The sequence below is a fragment of the Embiotoca jacksoni genome, unplaced genomic scaffold (assembly GCF_022577435.1).
Source record: "Embiotoca jacksoni isolate LCO1_2020_lvr unplaced genomic scaffold, fEmbJac1.0.p SCAF_45, whole genome shotgun sequence".
Taxonomy (NCBI): domain Eukaryota; kingdom Metazoa; phylum Chordata; class Actinopteri; family Embiotocidae; genus Embiotoca; species Embiotoca jacksoni.
In genome coordinates, this window is record NW_027185398.1 from 258,062 (window position 1) to 276,260 (window position 18,199).

At 44.8% G+C, this 18,199-nt stretch overlaps 1 protein-coding gene across 1 annotated transcript in view; it reads left to right on the forward strand.

Moving 5' to 3' along the window:
• The first annotated feature begins 104 nt into the window (after nt 1-104).
• The window catches only part of afg2a (AFG2 AAA ATPase homolog A), a 99,082-nt gene continuing 80,987 nt past the window's right edge, over nt 105-18,199 (forward strand). The window contains 12 exon segments of the mRNA XM_069169419.1: nt 105-824; nt 1,523-1,647; nt 1,741-1,898; nt 2,286-2,344; nt 2,628-2,746; nt 2,748-3,243; nt 3,363-3,492; nt 3,588-3,644; nt 3,911-4,034; nt 4,953-5,054; nt 5,176-5,329; nt 15,651-15,808. Of these exon segments, the coding sequence (XP_069025520.1) occupies nt 650-824; nt 1,523-1,647; nt 1,741-1,898; nt 2,286-2,344; nt 2,628-2,746; nt 2,748-3,243; nt 3,363-3,492; nt 3,588-3,644; nt 3,911-4,034; nt 4,953-5,054; nt 5,176-5,329; nt 15,651-15,808 (1,857 nt within the window). The 5' untranslated portion in view covers nt 105-649.

Sequence of the window (18,199 nt, forward strand, 5' to 3'; positions counted from 1 at the left end):
CGTTTACCGGGCGGCGCTCTCGTACGGTTACGTAAACGTCCGACCTCTTTAAGTTGCGTAAATACCGTAATGATCAGGAAAAATAGCTCGAGGACTCGTAAGCGGCAAAACTCCATGAACGTTTCTGCCGATTTAGCAAGTTAACAGTTTACCGGAAATTTGCCAGCGTTAAGGTTTGCTACCAAATAATTGCAAGAGTATGATGTTTAAATCGGCTATAAAATATATACCAGGTAACCATTTTAAATTTGTTAATTATCAGCTTTTATGTTGGACTAATAACACTTGGAGCTTCATGGCGCGCTTTTTTTCCCAAGATGTCATCCGCGGCAAAGAAGCTCACAATAAATCACAAGTAACCGCTTAAAACTATAAAAGAAGCTTCTGGGTATATTACATATATGCCGAATACAAGACTGTATCCTAATAGTGTATGCCATACTCTTTCGTCGCTTGAATTTTGTATTTGTACCCGCAGGAAATAAATATAAATATATAATATCACCTGCCGTAAACTGACATCCGGACGCGCGAGGGTTTACGGTAAAAAGGAGGCGGGACTAAACTTTAACCAGGAAGTTTACGGCGCCGCTCCGTGTTTACACATGTTGGCCCTTTCACGTGGAGAAGCCGTTTTCGCTTTTATAAAATGTCTTCGAAGAAAAATAAAAGCAAATCGAAGAGGGCGAGTGAAGGGGACGGTCCGCTCGTGCTGAGGGAGAGCTGCGGTGACGCTGCGGGCCCGCGGGCGTCCGGCATCGACGGAGGAAGCTGCAAAAGTTTAAACTGCGACTCGTTCACGGTCATCGACTTCATTGAAAAAGGTAAAACTTTGAATCACAAAATGTGTAAGTGTGTGCAGCATGAAGCCGTGAAGTCCAGGTTGCACTCACTGATGCTGCAGGTGGAGGTAATAATAATAATAATAATAATAAACTTTATTTTGTGTAGCACCTTTCATACATGAAATGCAGCTCACACATGTTTTTCACATAAAAATAGATATAAAGGAACATTTTAAAAAATATATAGAAAAGAAACGAGATGCGTAAGAAACAGATCAAATGCATAAAATTGAACACAAATAGAGTAAATACAAATACAGGTAAATGCAGGTAAATCTGAGGGGTCGTCAGATAATTTACTGGGAGAGGAAAATAATCTTCAGATCCACAAATCTTTTTTTTTTTTTTTTTAGTTTCTTGGATTTCTTCTCCAGACTTTTTTTTTTTTTTTGGTGAGATATTGTGTCATTTGAACAATTATTGAGATGAAAAGTGTGAAGTTTCGAGGGTGAAAAAAACAAACAAACATTTGGTGGATCTGTTATCTGAAATGGGAAAACTTCCAAGTGTTATGATGACGTCATAAAATAAAATGCAGTGCTGTGATTTGACCTACTCGAAGGAGTCGGAGAATCACCGGGACGAGCTACAACGTTCAAATTATATTTACTACACCACTCGTGATACCCGCATTTACAGCAAATATTAATATATTTTTGTGCTCTTTCGCCTCGCAGCTGACGATAAAACACCGAAAAGCTGCAGATCAACTTTAGCCCAGCTGAGCCTCAATTCGATGAAGTCGGCCGGCGTTTGCATCGGCAGACCGGTCCTGCTGACGAGTCCCAGAGGGCAACAAGAGGTGTCCTCTTCCTTCCGCCTGACATATTAAAACGAATCACTTTCACCCCCTTCAGATGTCTGTAAATAAATCTTGTTTTCTTCCATCTCTAAGGTGTGCTCAGGGTGGCCCGCTGCCATCTTCCCAGCTGGAAAAGTCGGCCTTCCGAAGTGTGCTCGGAACAACCTGAGAGTTAAGTCGGGTGACGAGGTGACGCTGCGGCCGGTAACGGGTCCTGTGCTTCAGGCTGCGGAGGTGCTTCTCTCTAATAGGTGAAGTTCATCTGGCTTTCATGCACTTAAACGACTACAATATAACTAACGCATAACTAAATAGTCCTGCAATAAATTTAACATTCATAGAATGTATGCTATTTAAAAAAAATATATATTTATGAGCAATTACACCGTGAAATTTTGAATCTCAATAGAAATAGGTGAATGTTTTATACGTGATGAACTCATTGTAATAATATACTTGCATGTCAATTGTTTCTGGTTGGCCCCAGGTCTGTTTTGTTGTGTAATCTTTAGGTAAATACCGCCATCTGCTGGCTGCAACGTGCAACTGCAGTTCAAATGTCAATCAAATGCAAAGTAGTACAGGAAAAAAAAACCTATGTTCATTTAATTCTGAACTTTTGTGTAACTTTCATTCAGGTCAAAAGATGAAACTCTAGACACAGACGAATTCAAGAACTTCTTTCTGAGGTCTTTGGGTAAGTTTATGTCTTTTAAGTACGAGTTTATAAGCATGTCAGTCAACAGCAAAAACCTTTTTTTAAGGGATGAAATGTTTTCCTTTTTAATAACGTAACACTGTGCTTACATAAAGTACATATTGATGTTTTGGTGTAAAATGTATAGTATGCAGTAAATTATGAATGCAAATAGACTTTATAACTTGTACTTAACTCTGTTTTGCACCAAAAATACATCAAATCTGTAATTTCAGTTTTCAAAGTGTTTTTTTTTTCTATTGTTTGTCTCCCTTGCACTAAGATGGGAAAATCATTCTGCCGGGAAATGTCCTTTCCTTGACTTACTTTGGGCGGTCGTGCAGCTTCCGGGTCGAGACCGTGAGAGGGGAGGACGGCGTCGCCCTCCAGAGACCAGCTCCTCCCCCGGGGAGCGGGCCCCGACACGGAGGAGTCCTCCGTGACGAGCTCCGTGCTGGACGCCACGTCGGCCGACCTCTCCCTGCAGCTCAGCACGCTCACGGTGGACGACGAAGCACCGGGCACGCCCGGAGGGCCTGGTCCCGCGGCCAGCACCCCGCGCCGACCGGCCCCCCTCCTTCCTCTCTCCTCACCCTCCGCTCCCTGCACTCCTTCCTACAACTCCCAGGATCCCTCGGAGAGTTCACTCGACCCGGAGACGGAGGAGAGCGTCTCTATAGCAACCCCTGCTGGCGCCCTGAGCACCGACACCTTCTACCGTCTCTCGTGCTCCACCAAAGTCAGTTTTCAAGGCAGAGCGGGGCAGGCGGATGCGGATGCCGACGCGAAAAGGTCAAAGGTCACGTACAGCATGATCGGAGGACTCAGCAGCCAGTTGGACGTCATCAGAGAGACCATTGAACTTCCTCTGAAACGCCCCGAGCTCTTCTCCAACTACGGTCGGCGAAGTCACACAACACCGTTCCTCATGTTCACCTTCAACTTTAAAACTCTACTATTTGATTTATTATAATGTGAGATTTATTTACAAGCTTTTACTCCCGTGAAAACTGATCAGGGATCCCACCCCCACGAGGAGTTCTTCTGTACGGTCCCCCGGGCACGGGGAAGACGATGATTGGACGAGCCATAGCCAACGAGATCGGCGCTCACATGACGGTGATCAACGGTCCGGAGATCATGAGCAAGTACGGTCGTATGTTCTCAAAACCACGGCGTCATATTTCCGAAGAATATTTGGGTTTGTCGACCTGAAGATCCATGACGTGTTATTTCTTTGCAGATTTTACGGTGAAACAGAAGCGAGGCTGAGACAAATATTCAGCGAGGCGTCTCAGAGGTAAAGGTGCTCACAGATTACTGCGTACAGTTTATATCATTTAGTTCTGGATATTAAAAACGCTGTATTTTATGAAATAAATTTGTTTGAAATATATATATTTTTTTTAAATCTCTCAGTTGCGAGCCATCAAACTAATAATTCAGTACAATAATACCAGTACTTGAAAGTATATATTACTCTGACAAAATTAAACTCACAATATGATTTTCTTCCCCCCCCCCCCCCCTCTCTTAGTATTTAACATGTCTCTCTTTGATTGACAGGCAGCCTGCGATCATCTTCATCGATGAGCTGGATGCTTTGTGCCCGAAGAGAGACGGAGCTCAGAACGAGGTGGAGAAACGAGTTGTTGCTTCTCTCCTGACTCTGATGGACGGGATCGGCTCAGTGAGTATCCAAGTGTCCTTCTACCTCAATGCACTTTGTAAACTATCTTTTTTTTTTTTTCAGATTACAATAATATAACCTTCTATTTGCACGTGCAACGTAGCACTAGTTTTTAACTTGAAACTTGCCCTGTACTCAACCGCCTCAAAGTACAAAGAAATAATGTTTATAACTCCAGTTTTATTTATTTCTTCTTTACTCCATCATTAATTGGTGGTGTCCCCTCAGTCTTCCTCCATAGAGGATTTTGCCAGCTAACAGCTTTCTAAAGGACTTAAGATGTTCTCTCTATTTAATTGAATTGTTTTTATGTGGTGCCAAATCACAACACAGGTTATTTCATGCCACTTATTGAGGGGGGGGGGGGGGACGACAGCTGAACACAGAAAACAACTGATCCCCCCCCCCCCACGCACACACACACACATCCCCAATGAGAGCCTGGGAAAGAAATCACCCAGAATTTATTTTTTTATTTTTAAGCATGATGAAACGCGGGCTGGGGTCACTAAACTGCGGTCGCGAAGTTATATACTTGGGAATTTAATATCGCTGACTCGACAAAAAATGAAATTGCATGTAATTCAATGTGTGTATCTCAGCCAGCACAGCAAATGAGTCAGTGGTAGTTTTCACGGGTATCAGCTTATATTTATCATCTGTTTTAGTTTGTAAAAGTTTTTTACAGATGGTGTAACCCTAACCAGTCCGTTATTCCGACCACCTCAAAAAATATGACCATAAATGTTACGAACTGTCTCCTGAGGAAAACAACCGCAGCACGAAACCACGCGTTTAAATTTCCAGTATCACTCAGTAATAAGCTTTAAAAAAAAAATGTAAATCAGCACGATGACACATTATGAACGACATTTTACCAGAAGTACCTGACCTCCACTTCCTGTCTCGTCCTTCCAGGAGGGTCACTCGGGTCAGCTGCTGGTCCTGGGGGCCACCAACCGGCCCCACGCCCTCGACCCGGCTCTGCGCAGGCCGGGACGCTTCGACAAGGAGCTGGAGGTGCGTACTGAACTGTAGCAAAAAAAAACAACAACACCGGTTTGCAGCTTCTTCGACGTCTCGTTCGAGTAAATACGACTCGTTGTCTGCGTGATGCGTCTCATGATTTCACGATCGCCAGGTGGGAGTTCCCGGAGCGGCCGAGCGCGCAGACATCCTGCGGAAGCAGCTGAGTTGCGTCCCGTGCAGCGCCGCCGCCGAGGAGCTGAAGCAGCTGGCGGACGCCGCTCACGGATACGTCGGAGCCGACCTCGCGGCCGTGTGCAAAGAAGCAGGCGAGTAAAAAAAAAACAACAAAAAAACGGCCGTCTGATGTACACGCCACTAAAACCAAGAAGATCATCAGATCGGTTGTTGTGAAACCTCAATGCTTCTCTTTGCATTCATTTCCTTCATCATTTTGGGAAACCAAAACAAAAAGAAAATGGCTCCCCATCTTTTAGTAATTTTGTTTTTTGGGGTTTTTTTGGGCCTCGCGGGCCGAAGCATCCGACCAACAAACAAAACACGAGTGACAGCTCGTTATTGAGGTTTAGCTACATTTGTTTAGACCTCGTGTTGTTTTTGCCTCTTTGTCCTGACCTCACTTCATCGCTCCAAACCCCCCCCCCAACACACACACACACACACACACACACACACACACACACACACACACACACACACAATTTCTAGTGAAATATTTCCTCCTAAATGAATTTTGAAGCCGTTCTGGTGAAGTGCCCGCGGCGCCTCTGTGAGCGCGGAGGGTCGACCGTCCGTTGATGTTCGCCAAGGAGGAAGTTTCTGTGGTCTTCGGCTCCCCAGTGAGAGAAACCACAGAAACCACCACTTGTTGTGAAATTCCTTGTGCCCCCTCACCCCTCTCACCCCCCTCACCCCCTCACCCCTTCACCCCCTCACCCGAGTGCCACAAGCCATCCCACCTCACGTCCCGAGGACAAGCACAAACAACACACACACACACACACACACACAGGCTCTCTCTCTCTCTCTCTCTCTCTCTCTCTCTCTCTCTCTCTCTCTCTCTCTCTCTCTCTCTCTCTCTCTCTCTCTATGTGTGTGTGTGTGCGCGCTCCTTGATTGTGGCGGTATGATATGTGATTGCGCGAGCACATGCTTATTTGTTTTTCTCTGTGTGTGTGTGTGTGTGTGTGTGTGTGTGTGTGTGTGTGTGTGTGTGTGTGAGACCCCCACATGCCTCCTGGGTGGTCCCACCGCCTGGGGTACGTGGCGTATTGCCTTTCCAGTCGAGGAGGGAGTCGGGGCTGCTGTGCGGAAGCACTCCGGCAAAAAAAAAAGAAAGCGTGATTTACTGTCCACCGAGGGCCAGACCTGACTGGCAGCGTTTTCTGAGAACCCCCCCCCTCCTCCTCCTGCTCCTCCTCCTCTACCCCACCACCAAAAAATCTCCAAAACCTAAATCACTAGACAAACACAGTACGCCACAGGAGACTTAACCCCGGACTCTCTGATGGATTTCGTTCCTTCTTCAGTTCTTTCTATCTTGGCTGCTTGAGATAAAATACAAGTCATGTCAAATTAAAATTCGTTCCAAAACCATTATTCCCACAACCGTCCTCACTTAATGCAACAGATAGCCAGGTGTTCAGACGGGAGGAAGACGAAAATTACAATTTAAAACTTTCCTCTCAACCTCTACGTCTGGTCGTCATCGTTCTTTATGTAATGTCGGGTAATTCGCTCGCTTTTCAACGACAATCAAATCTCGTCCTTCGCCACGTCGGCTGGATTTTTTTTTCCCCCCGTGCCTTTAAGAGCAGATGTAAAGAAACGAACATTTATACTTTATATGTGTTGTCCAAAATTCTTCACAGGTTTGTGTAAATTACGGGGATGACGGCGTTTTTGTAAGAGTCTTATTGTAGACTTGTACCGTTTCCACCACACATCGCTTGGATGTAAATAGACACACACACACACACACACACACACACTCTCATGTACCCACAACCTGTTTTTTCCTCCTTTTTTTTTTTTTTGACAAAAGCCGAAGAGTCACGAAAACACATCGAGTAGGAACTGCAGTTGTTTCCTTCTGCCGCTCAGGTAACAATGAGGCTGCCGGGGAAGCGAACGAACCGACGCGGCCGCTTCCTGACAAATAAAAGAACGAAGGGGGACATATCGTTGACGACCGCGGCGCGCTCGGGTCACGCAAAAAGATCCTCTCATCGCACAGCTGCAGAAAAAGCTTTGCACGCATACACACTCGTCTGTCTTCGATACACACACACACACACACGTAGTTGTGGTGTGGGTTTCACATCCTGCCTTTTTAACACAATACCAGCCTCCTTTATAGATCAGAGAATAAGATGAGTCGAATGAATTGTTCATATCCGAGGAGAGTCGTAGGGAAGGATGAGAAGGCCGAGTGACGAAGTGTGCGTCTGTAGAGAAGAATGGATGGAAACCTTGATGTCATTCGGGGATTTTTTTTTTTTTTTTTTTTTGTCCAGTCGGGAACCCCAGAAACAACTTCTTTGAACTGATCACGGATATCGGCCCGGGGTCACACCACAACCGTTAAAGTTCATCCAGGTCACCACCAAATCCCTCTTTAAACCTCCGCCGAGCGCTCGGATTATTAAGAAAATATTTGTGTCGTGAGCACCGACCGAGCGAGTCCAGGTTGATCCTTTTAATGAAAGGAAGGTTTTTTTTAATTTTTTTTTTTAAACCTGGCGAGCAAAACAAACAGGAACGCGATCGAAGTATTAAGAAGGCAGCATCGCTTTGGTCAGACTGTAGAAGTACACCCATTCTTCAGTTGTAAAATACAAAACTATAAATTCCAGATAATCTGAGTTAAAAAACTAAAAAAAAAAATCCAAGTTAAGGTCAGAGGTCACTGTCCAGCTAAGTGTTCTCGCTTAAGACATGAATTGGTGACAAAAGAAAGAACAAACCAACGTGAGTCCAGCTGAAACACTTCCGGTGCTCTTTGGCAGATATTAAGGGCACCTCCACGTTAGATAGATTTAATCTGTACCGTACCCGAGTATGATCAATCTGAAACAAGTCTTCTGTTTACTAAAATCATTTTTTTTTCATCAGATTTGTGGAAAAACAAAAAAAAAAATGTCCTAACAATTTTGTCAGTTATCTTGCGACCCCCGTGCAGGTCCTCAACCCCTAGCTTGGAAACCACTGCTCTAAATAACCATCAAATTAGAACATTTTTGACTTTTTTTTTTTCTTTTTTTTTTGGTGGCGTGATAAAGTTGCAGAAATTTGTGTTGCACTGGAACAAAGACAAAGTTATGTTCAATCTGAATTACAGTATAAGTATAAAACAAACAACAACGCTTCATTAAAATACATAATTACATCAACATTGCTTCACTTCTCTGCTGCAGGATAAATACAAACCCCCTCAATGAGGACATCTAGTGGTCGAGTGTCGTACTGCTGAGGAAGTTAGAGGTGAATGTTTGTCAAACCGGTCTGCTGCTTTAATGACCTGTTCAGATCTGGACCAGATTTATATGCGAGGATTCTTTTTACTTCTCTAAAAGTCACTGAAATGTTTTTGCAAACTTCATTCGACAAACGGCTCACTCAAAGTTTAAACCGCTGCAGCCTCTTTTTCAGTCGTGGACGCTTTCGTTCCATCAAACTCCTTTTTCTGCGTCTGCAGACGACATAATGTATATTTCTGACCGTGTTTCTGTTGCATCCCGTGTTGCCCCTCGTCCTCGTCGGACCGGTTGCAGAGACGTCACAGAAATCCCACGTTTCATTGCTTGTTCGCTGCAGAACTGCGACTCCGCGCTTCAGTTGGACGTGGTTGAAATTATACACAAATACGTTTGATATGCTGTAAGTTAAATACAAAACAAACCTCATTATGCTCAATATTTGTTAAATGTTGTATGTTGAATAAATGAGAATTGAGGATGTGAGAATAAAAGACCTTGGATCCTATAATTTTACCAATCGGCATTTCACCAAAGTCTTTACAGTGAACATTCAAGAAGATTTCCAGTGGACGTAGCTTCCAGGTCTGAAAAAATTCAACTTCTCTCGTGAAAAAAAAAGTCAATCGATTTTTTTTTTTAATCTTTTGAGTGCTAAAGTCACTCCTTATTAGTTTCCTTGCGGTCCATCTAAAAAAAAACCCTAAAAAAAACCCCCTCCAGTATGTAATTAGAAATAGGGCCTTAAAAAGCCGTGTTTTGGGTGTGTGTGTCTGTCTGTTTGATTGACAGGCCTGTGGGCGGGGCGTAGTGTCATCTGGGTTTTCCAATCCGATATTTATTAAACGGTTTATTTTTGATATAGAAGTTAAAAAAAAATAGGAGAAAAAGGGGCACGTAAGGCGACGTGTTCCCTCAAACCTTAAAGACACATCACCAAACTGTAGGGTGTTGTATTTATCTTTTATTTTTGACATTTTTTTTCACAAGATCCCAGACAAAGACTTCCTCCGACGTAACCACAAATTCTGACATATCTGATTCGACCCCCCCCAAACGTCACATTAAGGCCGTTCCCAGCTCGGCGGAGATTATATGAAACAGCTTCTTTTTTTTTTTTCTTTTTTTTTTTTTTTCTTCACAATGAATCCCTTTAGGTGTTCTGTGCGGTATTGGAAGCTGTCATGCGGTTTCGCGGAGCCTCACAAGACTCTGGGCGTCTCTCAGTCGTCCTGTTTGCCGTTCAACTGATCCCGGTGCTCGCAGATGACTCACTTCCACAGTGTAAACAGTGCAAATTGTGTGTGTGTGTGTGTGTGTGTGTGTGTGTGTGTGTGTGTGTGTGTGTGTGTGTGTGTGTGTGTGTACGCCTGTGCGTGCTTGTTTGGTTTGTGCCGCATCCGGACACACTGTTTACAAGCCTCTCTAAACAGGGGAAGCCCACTGGAACAAAAAAAAACAAAAAAAGGGCCAGTAAAATTGCTTACTTGGAATAATAAACACTAAAAAAAAAAAAAAAAGCTTTTCGATTCAGCCAGGTTATTTGACGGCAAAGATCGCGGCTCGATATTTCGCGTCTACTTCTCCGACTCTGAAACCGGCCCAGATGATTAACTCGGGCGATTGTGCAAAGTGATTTGGCTTCTTAATAATAATAATTTTAAAAAAAATCCTCTTTAACCTAAATATTCGGCACTTCTTAAGCGTTCTTAACCCGCGCCGTTGATGAGCGACGTGAGGACGAGAGGGTTCCTCCGATGTGTTGGGGAAAAAAAAAAAAAAAAAAAAAATGCACGGCGAAAAACAAAGAGCTTCGAGTTTTGTGTGTTTGACATAAATTCTGCTGCGGAAGACTGAATGGGCCAAACAGTGCTAAAAAAATGCTGGGCTGGTGTTTACAGCGGCAGCTCTTTGCCTTATAAAGAGCTTTTCCTGACTCGTCTATCCTTTTAAAGACATTTAAATTTGAGGACGGGTCACATAAATATCGGTCGGATCAGCATGTGAAGTTTATTTGAGGCCTCTTGTTTATAAAATCCGGAAATGTGCCGCTCGGACTCCTTGACCCCAGAGCTTACCTTTTAGTCAGTGACAGCTGTGTGTGTGTGTGTGTGTGTGTGTGTGTGTGTGTGTGTGTGTGCGCATATTATTGGTGCGGGGGGAACAGATGTTGGGTTTTTGTAAATACAGGTGCAGCGAGTGTTGCGGAAGCACCGGCGAGTAATGAAAACGTTCCTGCAGCTTTGAGATGCCGCAACGACCGAAGTATTTTCACAATCCGGTCCAGGCGAGCGTCGCTGACACGACGCGACACACAGTCGTGATTGTTCCGTGTCGAGATGTCGACTTCTTTCTGAAACTCCTCTCCGGGCTCTCTGATGGTTTTTTTTTTTTTTTTTCCCCTTTTGAAGTCTTCTGCTGCAACTTTTAACCTCCACACACCGAACTCATCAACTTCCAGTGAGGGTGGGAAAAAAAACTGAGTTGACTTGTAGTTGCGGGAATGAAATGCGCTTCTTGAAAAAGCTGCGCTCGTGTACGTTAGGACCCGTTCGGTCATACCCAAATATTAATGATGATTTCGTGCTGTAGGGATTTATTTTACGTCAACCTTGTAATGAATCCGTTGTTCCCAAACGTTTGGTTAGCACACCAAAGCGTGTAGTGCACCCGTCCGTCCACCAGAGGGCACTGTGTCAGTGTGATGAAGTGCGAAGAGTGATGGAGTCCACGGAGGGAGGAAGGCAGCGGTGGTTGGATGGAGCAAACGCTGAACTTTTATTTTATTTACCCGGACGACGCGTGTTTGTGAGAAAGCAAAGCGTGGATTTCTTTTAAGTAACGCAATCAGGTTACTTACATAACGTACGTTAAGTAACTTACGTATAGAACGTAACTCGCATAAAACCACTTGTAAGGTTAGAATAAGACAACACTTTGAGTTCATAAGTAATTTTATCATTATTTAGTAAGTTCAATACATAAGTGACAAAATAAATGTGTTTTGCTTTCTCATGTGTTGCTCAATGAATCTTAAAGTTGGCTCCATCAGAACCTCTTAAGAATAAGAGAAGCTGTGTTTGAGAACCTCTTGAGTTGAATGTTTTGATTTCAGAGGTTTATTCTTGGGCCGGTTGTGGGTATGTTAGTGTCAGCGGAGGTGACCCCTGAAGAGAAGGCCTTGATTTAAGAGATGGTTCTGTTTTGGATGCTCGTAATTAAGACCATGCCTGTTGAAATAAAAAAGAAAGAAAAGAGAACCACAAATAATCGTTCGCCTCTGTTTTTCACTGGCCGACCCACGACTTCGTTCTTCCTTCTCTTTCATACCTAGTTTGGGCCGTGGTGTGATGTTTTGCAAATGTGCATTCTTGTACATTTCAGAGGCCTTTCGATTCCCACCAGATCTCTGGTGAACTCGAAGCATTCTGGAAAGCAGCAGTGCAAAAAAAAAAAAAAAAAAAAAAAATCAAAAAAAAAAATGGAGAAATGAGCCCACATAAGGTTCAGATTAAATTGTGTTGTGTTGCTTCGTTTCTTTTTCTTCTTTTTTTTTTTTTTTTTTTTTTTTTTTTTTTTTCTCCTCCCTTCCCATCGGATGTTTTCATAACTAAACCAAATGTGTGCTCGGAGTCAGCCAAGAGCAGTTAGGAAAAAGAGCGAGAGAGATTCCCTGAAGCAAAATGTCGAAGTTGCATCGTTGAATCGAGTTTCCGCCGCCCTCCGAGGGCATCCAGGGCCGGACTCATGAACCCCGTTTCCCCCTTTCGGATCAAAGGCCGCTTCTCCGCGAGGTTTTTCATTACCGCTGGCAAAAAGTGCTGCGGACAGTTTCCGATGATTCTCGGCGAAACATTTATTAAACATTCGTCAGCTGTGTTTTTTCTTTTTTTTCTTTCTTCATTCTTTCAGGGCTTGTACGGAGCCGTACGATTGGCTGGAACCTTTCAACCAGCTGTCAGGCTTTGCTTACGTTTGCCTCTGATCTCAGGTGTTGGGGTTGAGGATTGAAATCTGGGGGGAAAATTTTTTTTAAAAACAGCTAAGAAAGCATAATATCCCAGCCTTTGCAAAAAAGGGCATCTTGAGTTGTTCTTTTTGACTTGCAACCGGTCAGAGACGTTTTTTTGAGAAGATTTGTGCAAAATTTTGAAACTACGAGACAAAATACATCTGAAGCATGTGAGACAGTCATTTTTTGCGTTTGTATAACTGTACAGTTTATTGGCTCCCTTTTCTTGCACCTGGAACATTTGTACATCGAACATTAGCCCCCAGAAAGCCTCTTTTATGTCGTCAAACGAGATCTAAACACGGCGTTTTTTTTCTCGGCTCATCCATCACCCTCTCCGGCACCGACGGAGGCCGAGGCCCTCCACCTTCACAGGGTAGAAGGCCAGCCGGTGGTTCGGGGGGTTAGCGCATGTGGTGTTTGTGGCGGCTGCTCCCCATCTCCCTCCTCACCCCCGAGCTTCCTTCCACATCCTTATCCTGCCTTTGCCTCTCGTCCTGTTCCAGTCGGACCAGATGTTTTTTTGTTTTTTTTTGTACAGTCTGAGCAGCGCCGGGCCGAAGCGTTAACGCAGACGAGGAGCTGAAGCGGCGGACCAGGTGGAACGATTTGGGATGTTTTGTGGCCTCTTGGGAGTGAGAAGTGAGAAGGGGAAGGGTGGGCGTGTGGATGGAGAGCGAAAAAGAGAAAGACATCATCCACCGGGGAGCCGGGGGAACGCGTTGACCTCAGCTTGGCGCGCCCGCGGAAGACGAACCTGCTCGTATTAATTGTGTTTCTCCGTCTCTCTCCCCGTCCGTTCGTCCGTCCGTCCGTCCCTCGCCGAGTCAAACGGGTCCTGGAAAATATAAACAGGATGCAGTCTTGTCTGATCGTAAATCCCCTCTCGTCTGCTCTCTGGCCTCCAGCCCTGGACCACGTCCGTTCCCCCTGCAGCCCCTCGCCACTCCATCTCCTACCCAGAACCCCCCCCCCCCCTCCCCTCCTCCCCTCCACCCTCTCCCCCCTCCCTCTCTCTCCCCCCTTTAGCTCAGAAGAGGAAGCCAAGAGCTTATGTGTGTGTGTGTGTTTGTGTGATGTATGCACATGTGGATCGAGAACGCTTGTGTGTCTAATGTACTGTTGCCCAACTCTGGGGTTTGGAAACGTGGTTGTGGGCTGGTTTCTGTAACTACTAATCATTGCACACATTTAGCGTGTAATTAAGTAGAAGACCTGTCCTCCCACCTGTAGCTGGATGCAAGCTGATCCGCACATGGCCTTTTTCTACGGTGTCAAAGTTTGACTTTTCGCCTCTCTCGCGCATTCTTCTGACTTTTTTATTTGTATTTATTTTTTTTAGTATTGAGTGCATGCGATATTGCAACCAGACTTACCTGCAAGACCTTTTTATGGTTCCGAAGAGAATCGCGAAATGTGATTTGCTGCAGACTCAACCGATGTTTATACAACAAGTAGTTGCGACCCAGCGATCTGATTGGTCGACTGTACATTTGCTCAGATCGGCATGACATCACACCCTGCTCATCACGAGTGAATATCACTCCGCCATCTCCATTGCAAATATGTCATTGGAATTGAATTTCATATAATACGCAATATAATGTTTGTGCTTGTTATAGGCCTGTTAAATGTGACTCGTTTGGCGAAAGATGGACTTTCTGTCCTTTTTTTTGTCCCTCCGAGCACCCGTACCGTAACGCCACGGTTAGTCGTGCACTTAAAAATCCAAGCGGCGGCCAGCTTGAACCGGTTTGGTTTTTAACACACGACGGCTCACTTGACCGCGGTGAGTTGGGTTACGGCGCTATCCTAAAAAAAAAAAAAAAAAATGTGTGAATGGATTTTTTATTTTTTATTTCATCAGATATCTTAGTTACAACCGGACTGAGCAGCTTTGTGTTTCTACGTGCGGTATTTATTCAGTTTAATAAAAAGCAATGGAACGGACTGGAAATCGTCTCTGTTGCTAGGGTCGTTGCTAAGGGTCGGCCTGCTTGCTGAAATGGTAGACATTGTGTACATTAAATAAGAGTACTGACGTGACTGATGACATGGAAATGGAGAATGGACTAAACAAAAAGTTGTATACTTTGAGAGCAAATTGCCCCAAAATATAAACATACATATTTGATTTCGCTTGTAGTTACCTGCGGCGTCGAGCGTTCGCGAGGATTTCTGGAAACTCTTTTTTTCCGGTCGAACGTGCTTCAGAACGAGATCCTAAATCTTCATTTCCCCACCGTGACACAGATAACAACTGCGGTTGTTGGACGGCCGCATCGCTTCCTTACCGATGGTGGAAAGACTGGGAAAAGTGAAAAAGGAAGTTCCCTTTTTTTTTTTTTTTGCTTCGCTTCCTCCAAACAAGACATTTCACCACAGCTGCTCGGCGTCTTGAACAACAGACGACAGAGCAAACGGGCGAGCAAACGGGCGAGCGAACGTGTTCCCTGGTCACTGAATGAAATCGTTTCTTTTCAGTAGAAATATGTGTTGCATGTAGTCAATCGTCACCTCAGCATTTTTTTTTTTGCAGAGCCGCTCGTTGCCAAGACCTTTTTTCTCTTTCCCATCAATCTGCATCGACCTCTTTTGGCGAGGGGAAACAAAAGGCTCCGTCTCGATACTGACACATCGCTGTTTGTTTTCCCGTCGTCTTTTTCTTCACATGCAGACTGAAGGTATTCAAAACCTTAAAGCGCTCCAATTACACTTCCCTTCCCTTCGGCCTAACACGCTCTTATTCTCCCCGATAATGCGGGCCCAATTATTTTCCCCAAAAGGGAGGAATTAGTGTTCATTTTGAGATTTGCATTGGCGAGGTGTGTATCATCGCAGCGTGTACGAGCCTGAATGTTTTGAGGAAAAGGTTGGAAAGGGTGCGTGTAGGGTTTGGAATTAAAAAATTTAAAAAACCCCGGAGCCACAACGACACTGGCATCGCTTCTTCTTCAGGCATCAGTTTCAGATCCCTTTATATGAGTCAGGACACAGTCTTTTATTTTCTAAACGATTCACCTTTTCTGTGATTATAAGAGCCTGAATGTCCTCGGGCAGAACTTTTGGAAAAATAAACAATATTTAGTTTGACTTCTGAGCCACTGAGAGATCTAACAGTTGTAATTCCTGTCTACGCAGGTTTGCGGGCACTGAAGCGAGCGCTGGGAGCTTCCCATCCAGCAGTGTCAGACCAGCAGCTGATGGGGACGGTGACGGTCACTCTGCAGGACCTCCGGTGGGCCACGTCGGTCGTGAAGCCCAGCGCCATGAGGGAGGTCGCTATAGACGTCCCCAAGGTACACCAGCCTCTCTTTCTCTTTATTTTTTTGTTTTTAGACGAGATGGAAAGCCTCTGACATAAACATTTCGAGAAATGTTCCCTCATACTAATTATATTTGTAATAATGGAGCTTTCTGATTGCATGAATGAAGCATTACACAAGTTCTCACAGCAGTTTGCAGACTCGGTAGTTCTGGGGCCTCCGGGATGTTAAAACCATCAGAGCAGGTAAATTAGGTGTTTTCGGAGCAAGAGGAACTTAGAACCTTTTACGTTCCTATAACTCTGTTTTGTGGGACTGTTTTTTTTTTTGTTTTTTTTTTAGCTCCCGGGTACTTTCCCTCATTACAATAGGAACTGTCGTGACACACACAGGAGCACAGACAACCGCCGTCTTTTAAACCAAAGCGAGTCCGGTAAACTGCAGCTAATAATGAAGCCTTTTAAAACAGCAGCGGAAAGTTTCAACCGGAGGCGCACAATACTGAGAACCCGAGGCGCAACACGTTCCTGCAAATGGTTCACAATAAACCTCTTTATGAGGGCTTTCTCTCTCTCGCTGGGTGAGAGAGGGGGAGGGGGGGGTTAGTTTTCTTCAAGAAAGTCCTCACAACTGCAGCAGAGCAACTGGATTTAGTCCCCAAAACCTCGCTAAGGTTCCTCAGTTCCTGAAACGGTTCCTCGTCATTTGGAAATATTCCTGCAGTGGAAACGGACTGTAAATGTGAATGAAGGCCCGGCTGCAGTTCCGTCCAGTGATCAGAGAGCAAAAGAAAAAGGCACAAGTAAGTCAGACTAAACAATCAGAAGCTGCCTAAGAGAAAAAAAAATAAGGATCATTTGGTTCATTTTCAACTGGATCAGAGTGCTCCGTGAAGAGGCTCCTCCCCTTCGTAACGGCCGCCCCGGTTTATGGCGTCTCTCTTAACGACACGATCTGCGTCCTCTTGTTTGTCGCCGGCATCGGTCGCGTTCTCGGTTTGCACTCGGCCTTTGCGATGGGCCCGACAGGAAGCAAGGCCGGTTTACATCATCACGCCGTCGCCGCTTTCATTTTGTAGCACAGAGAAAAATTTACAACCTAAACAAGAAAACGCTAAAAGCTCATCCGCTGACCACAGAATCACCAGCACTTAACAAAAAAAACAAAAAAGACGGGGTCAGGGCCGAGGGAGAGTGGAAATGACCCCGTGGCCATTTTACCATCCGCTGCAATGGAGATAAATTACTTGTTCTTTTGCGGACGGAGTGGAGAAAAGAGGGGATCAGAGGAGGAGGAGGGAGGGAGGGATGAGAGGACAGTGGTGAGACTCCAGGATGTTTTGGAGTTTGCATGTGCAAGACATAATGGACAGGAAGAGGGCTAACATCATCCTCCACCGGTAATTGAAAGCAGATCGGGTCGCTGACGGTTCCTGCCAGCAACCAAAAAGAAAAAAAAAAAAAAAAAAGAGAAGAAGAAGAAACGTCCTTCCCATCCCTTCACCTCCACCCGCCTCCCTCCTTTCTCTCTCTCTCTCTCTCTCTCTCTCTGCAACACTCGGCACCGAGCTCACCCGGAGACATTCAGTCCTTGCGGCCGGTTCCTGGAAATAAGAGCGGAGTGAGTTTGGATTTTTTTTTTTTTTTTCTTCATCCCCCCCCCCTTGCACAGCTCAGCTGAAAGGCCGGCCGCAGAGCCCCGGACTTGATTATATCCACATGAGTGCAAACATTTGTTTCTAATCCATTTTATATAAGAAACTTCCAGTGGTGCCGGATGAAGACATGCCTCGAGTTCCTCTGAAACCTGCTCCCATCGCGTATCTGGAGACCTTTTGAATTTTACACATCACACCTCTCAGTTTACGTTATATTTACACGAAAATAAACGGAAAGTTCCGGTTTTTTTTGGTTTGTTTTGCAACGCGAAGTTCTTCCTCGTTGACCCTGTTATTGTTTTTGTTTTCAATAATCATCTTTCACCGTGCAGCCTGGCTTCAATATTTTTATTTGGCAGCTGTATAACAAGCCCATTTATTCCTCCTTTTTTGTGTGTCTGAGAAGTCCGCCCCCCCCACACCTCCTCCGCTCCCTCCTCGCTCGCCCCATCAAAGGGCCAGAGCCTGAGGAGGCCCCTTGTAAAGTTCAGAAAACAACAGTAAAAGATAATAACTGGGTCTCGTACGAAAAAAAAAAAGGAAGGGGAGGGAAGGAAGAAAGGAGGGCGGAAAAAAAAAAAAAAACACGACAGCGAGGTGTGAGTCAAAACATCGAATTCCACAGACGCTTCATTTGTGACAGAAAAAGAAAAGGCAGCTAACAATTAATGCGACTTTTATCTCTCCTCTCCCCCCCCCCCGTCCAAAAAAAAATGAAACAAGAAAAACAAAAAAGAGGAGGAAGAGGACAGTTTACAGCGTTTTTG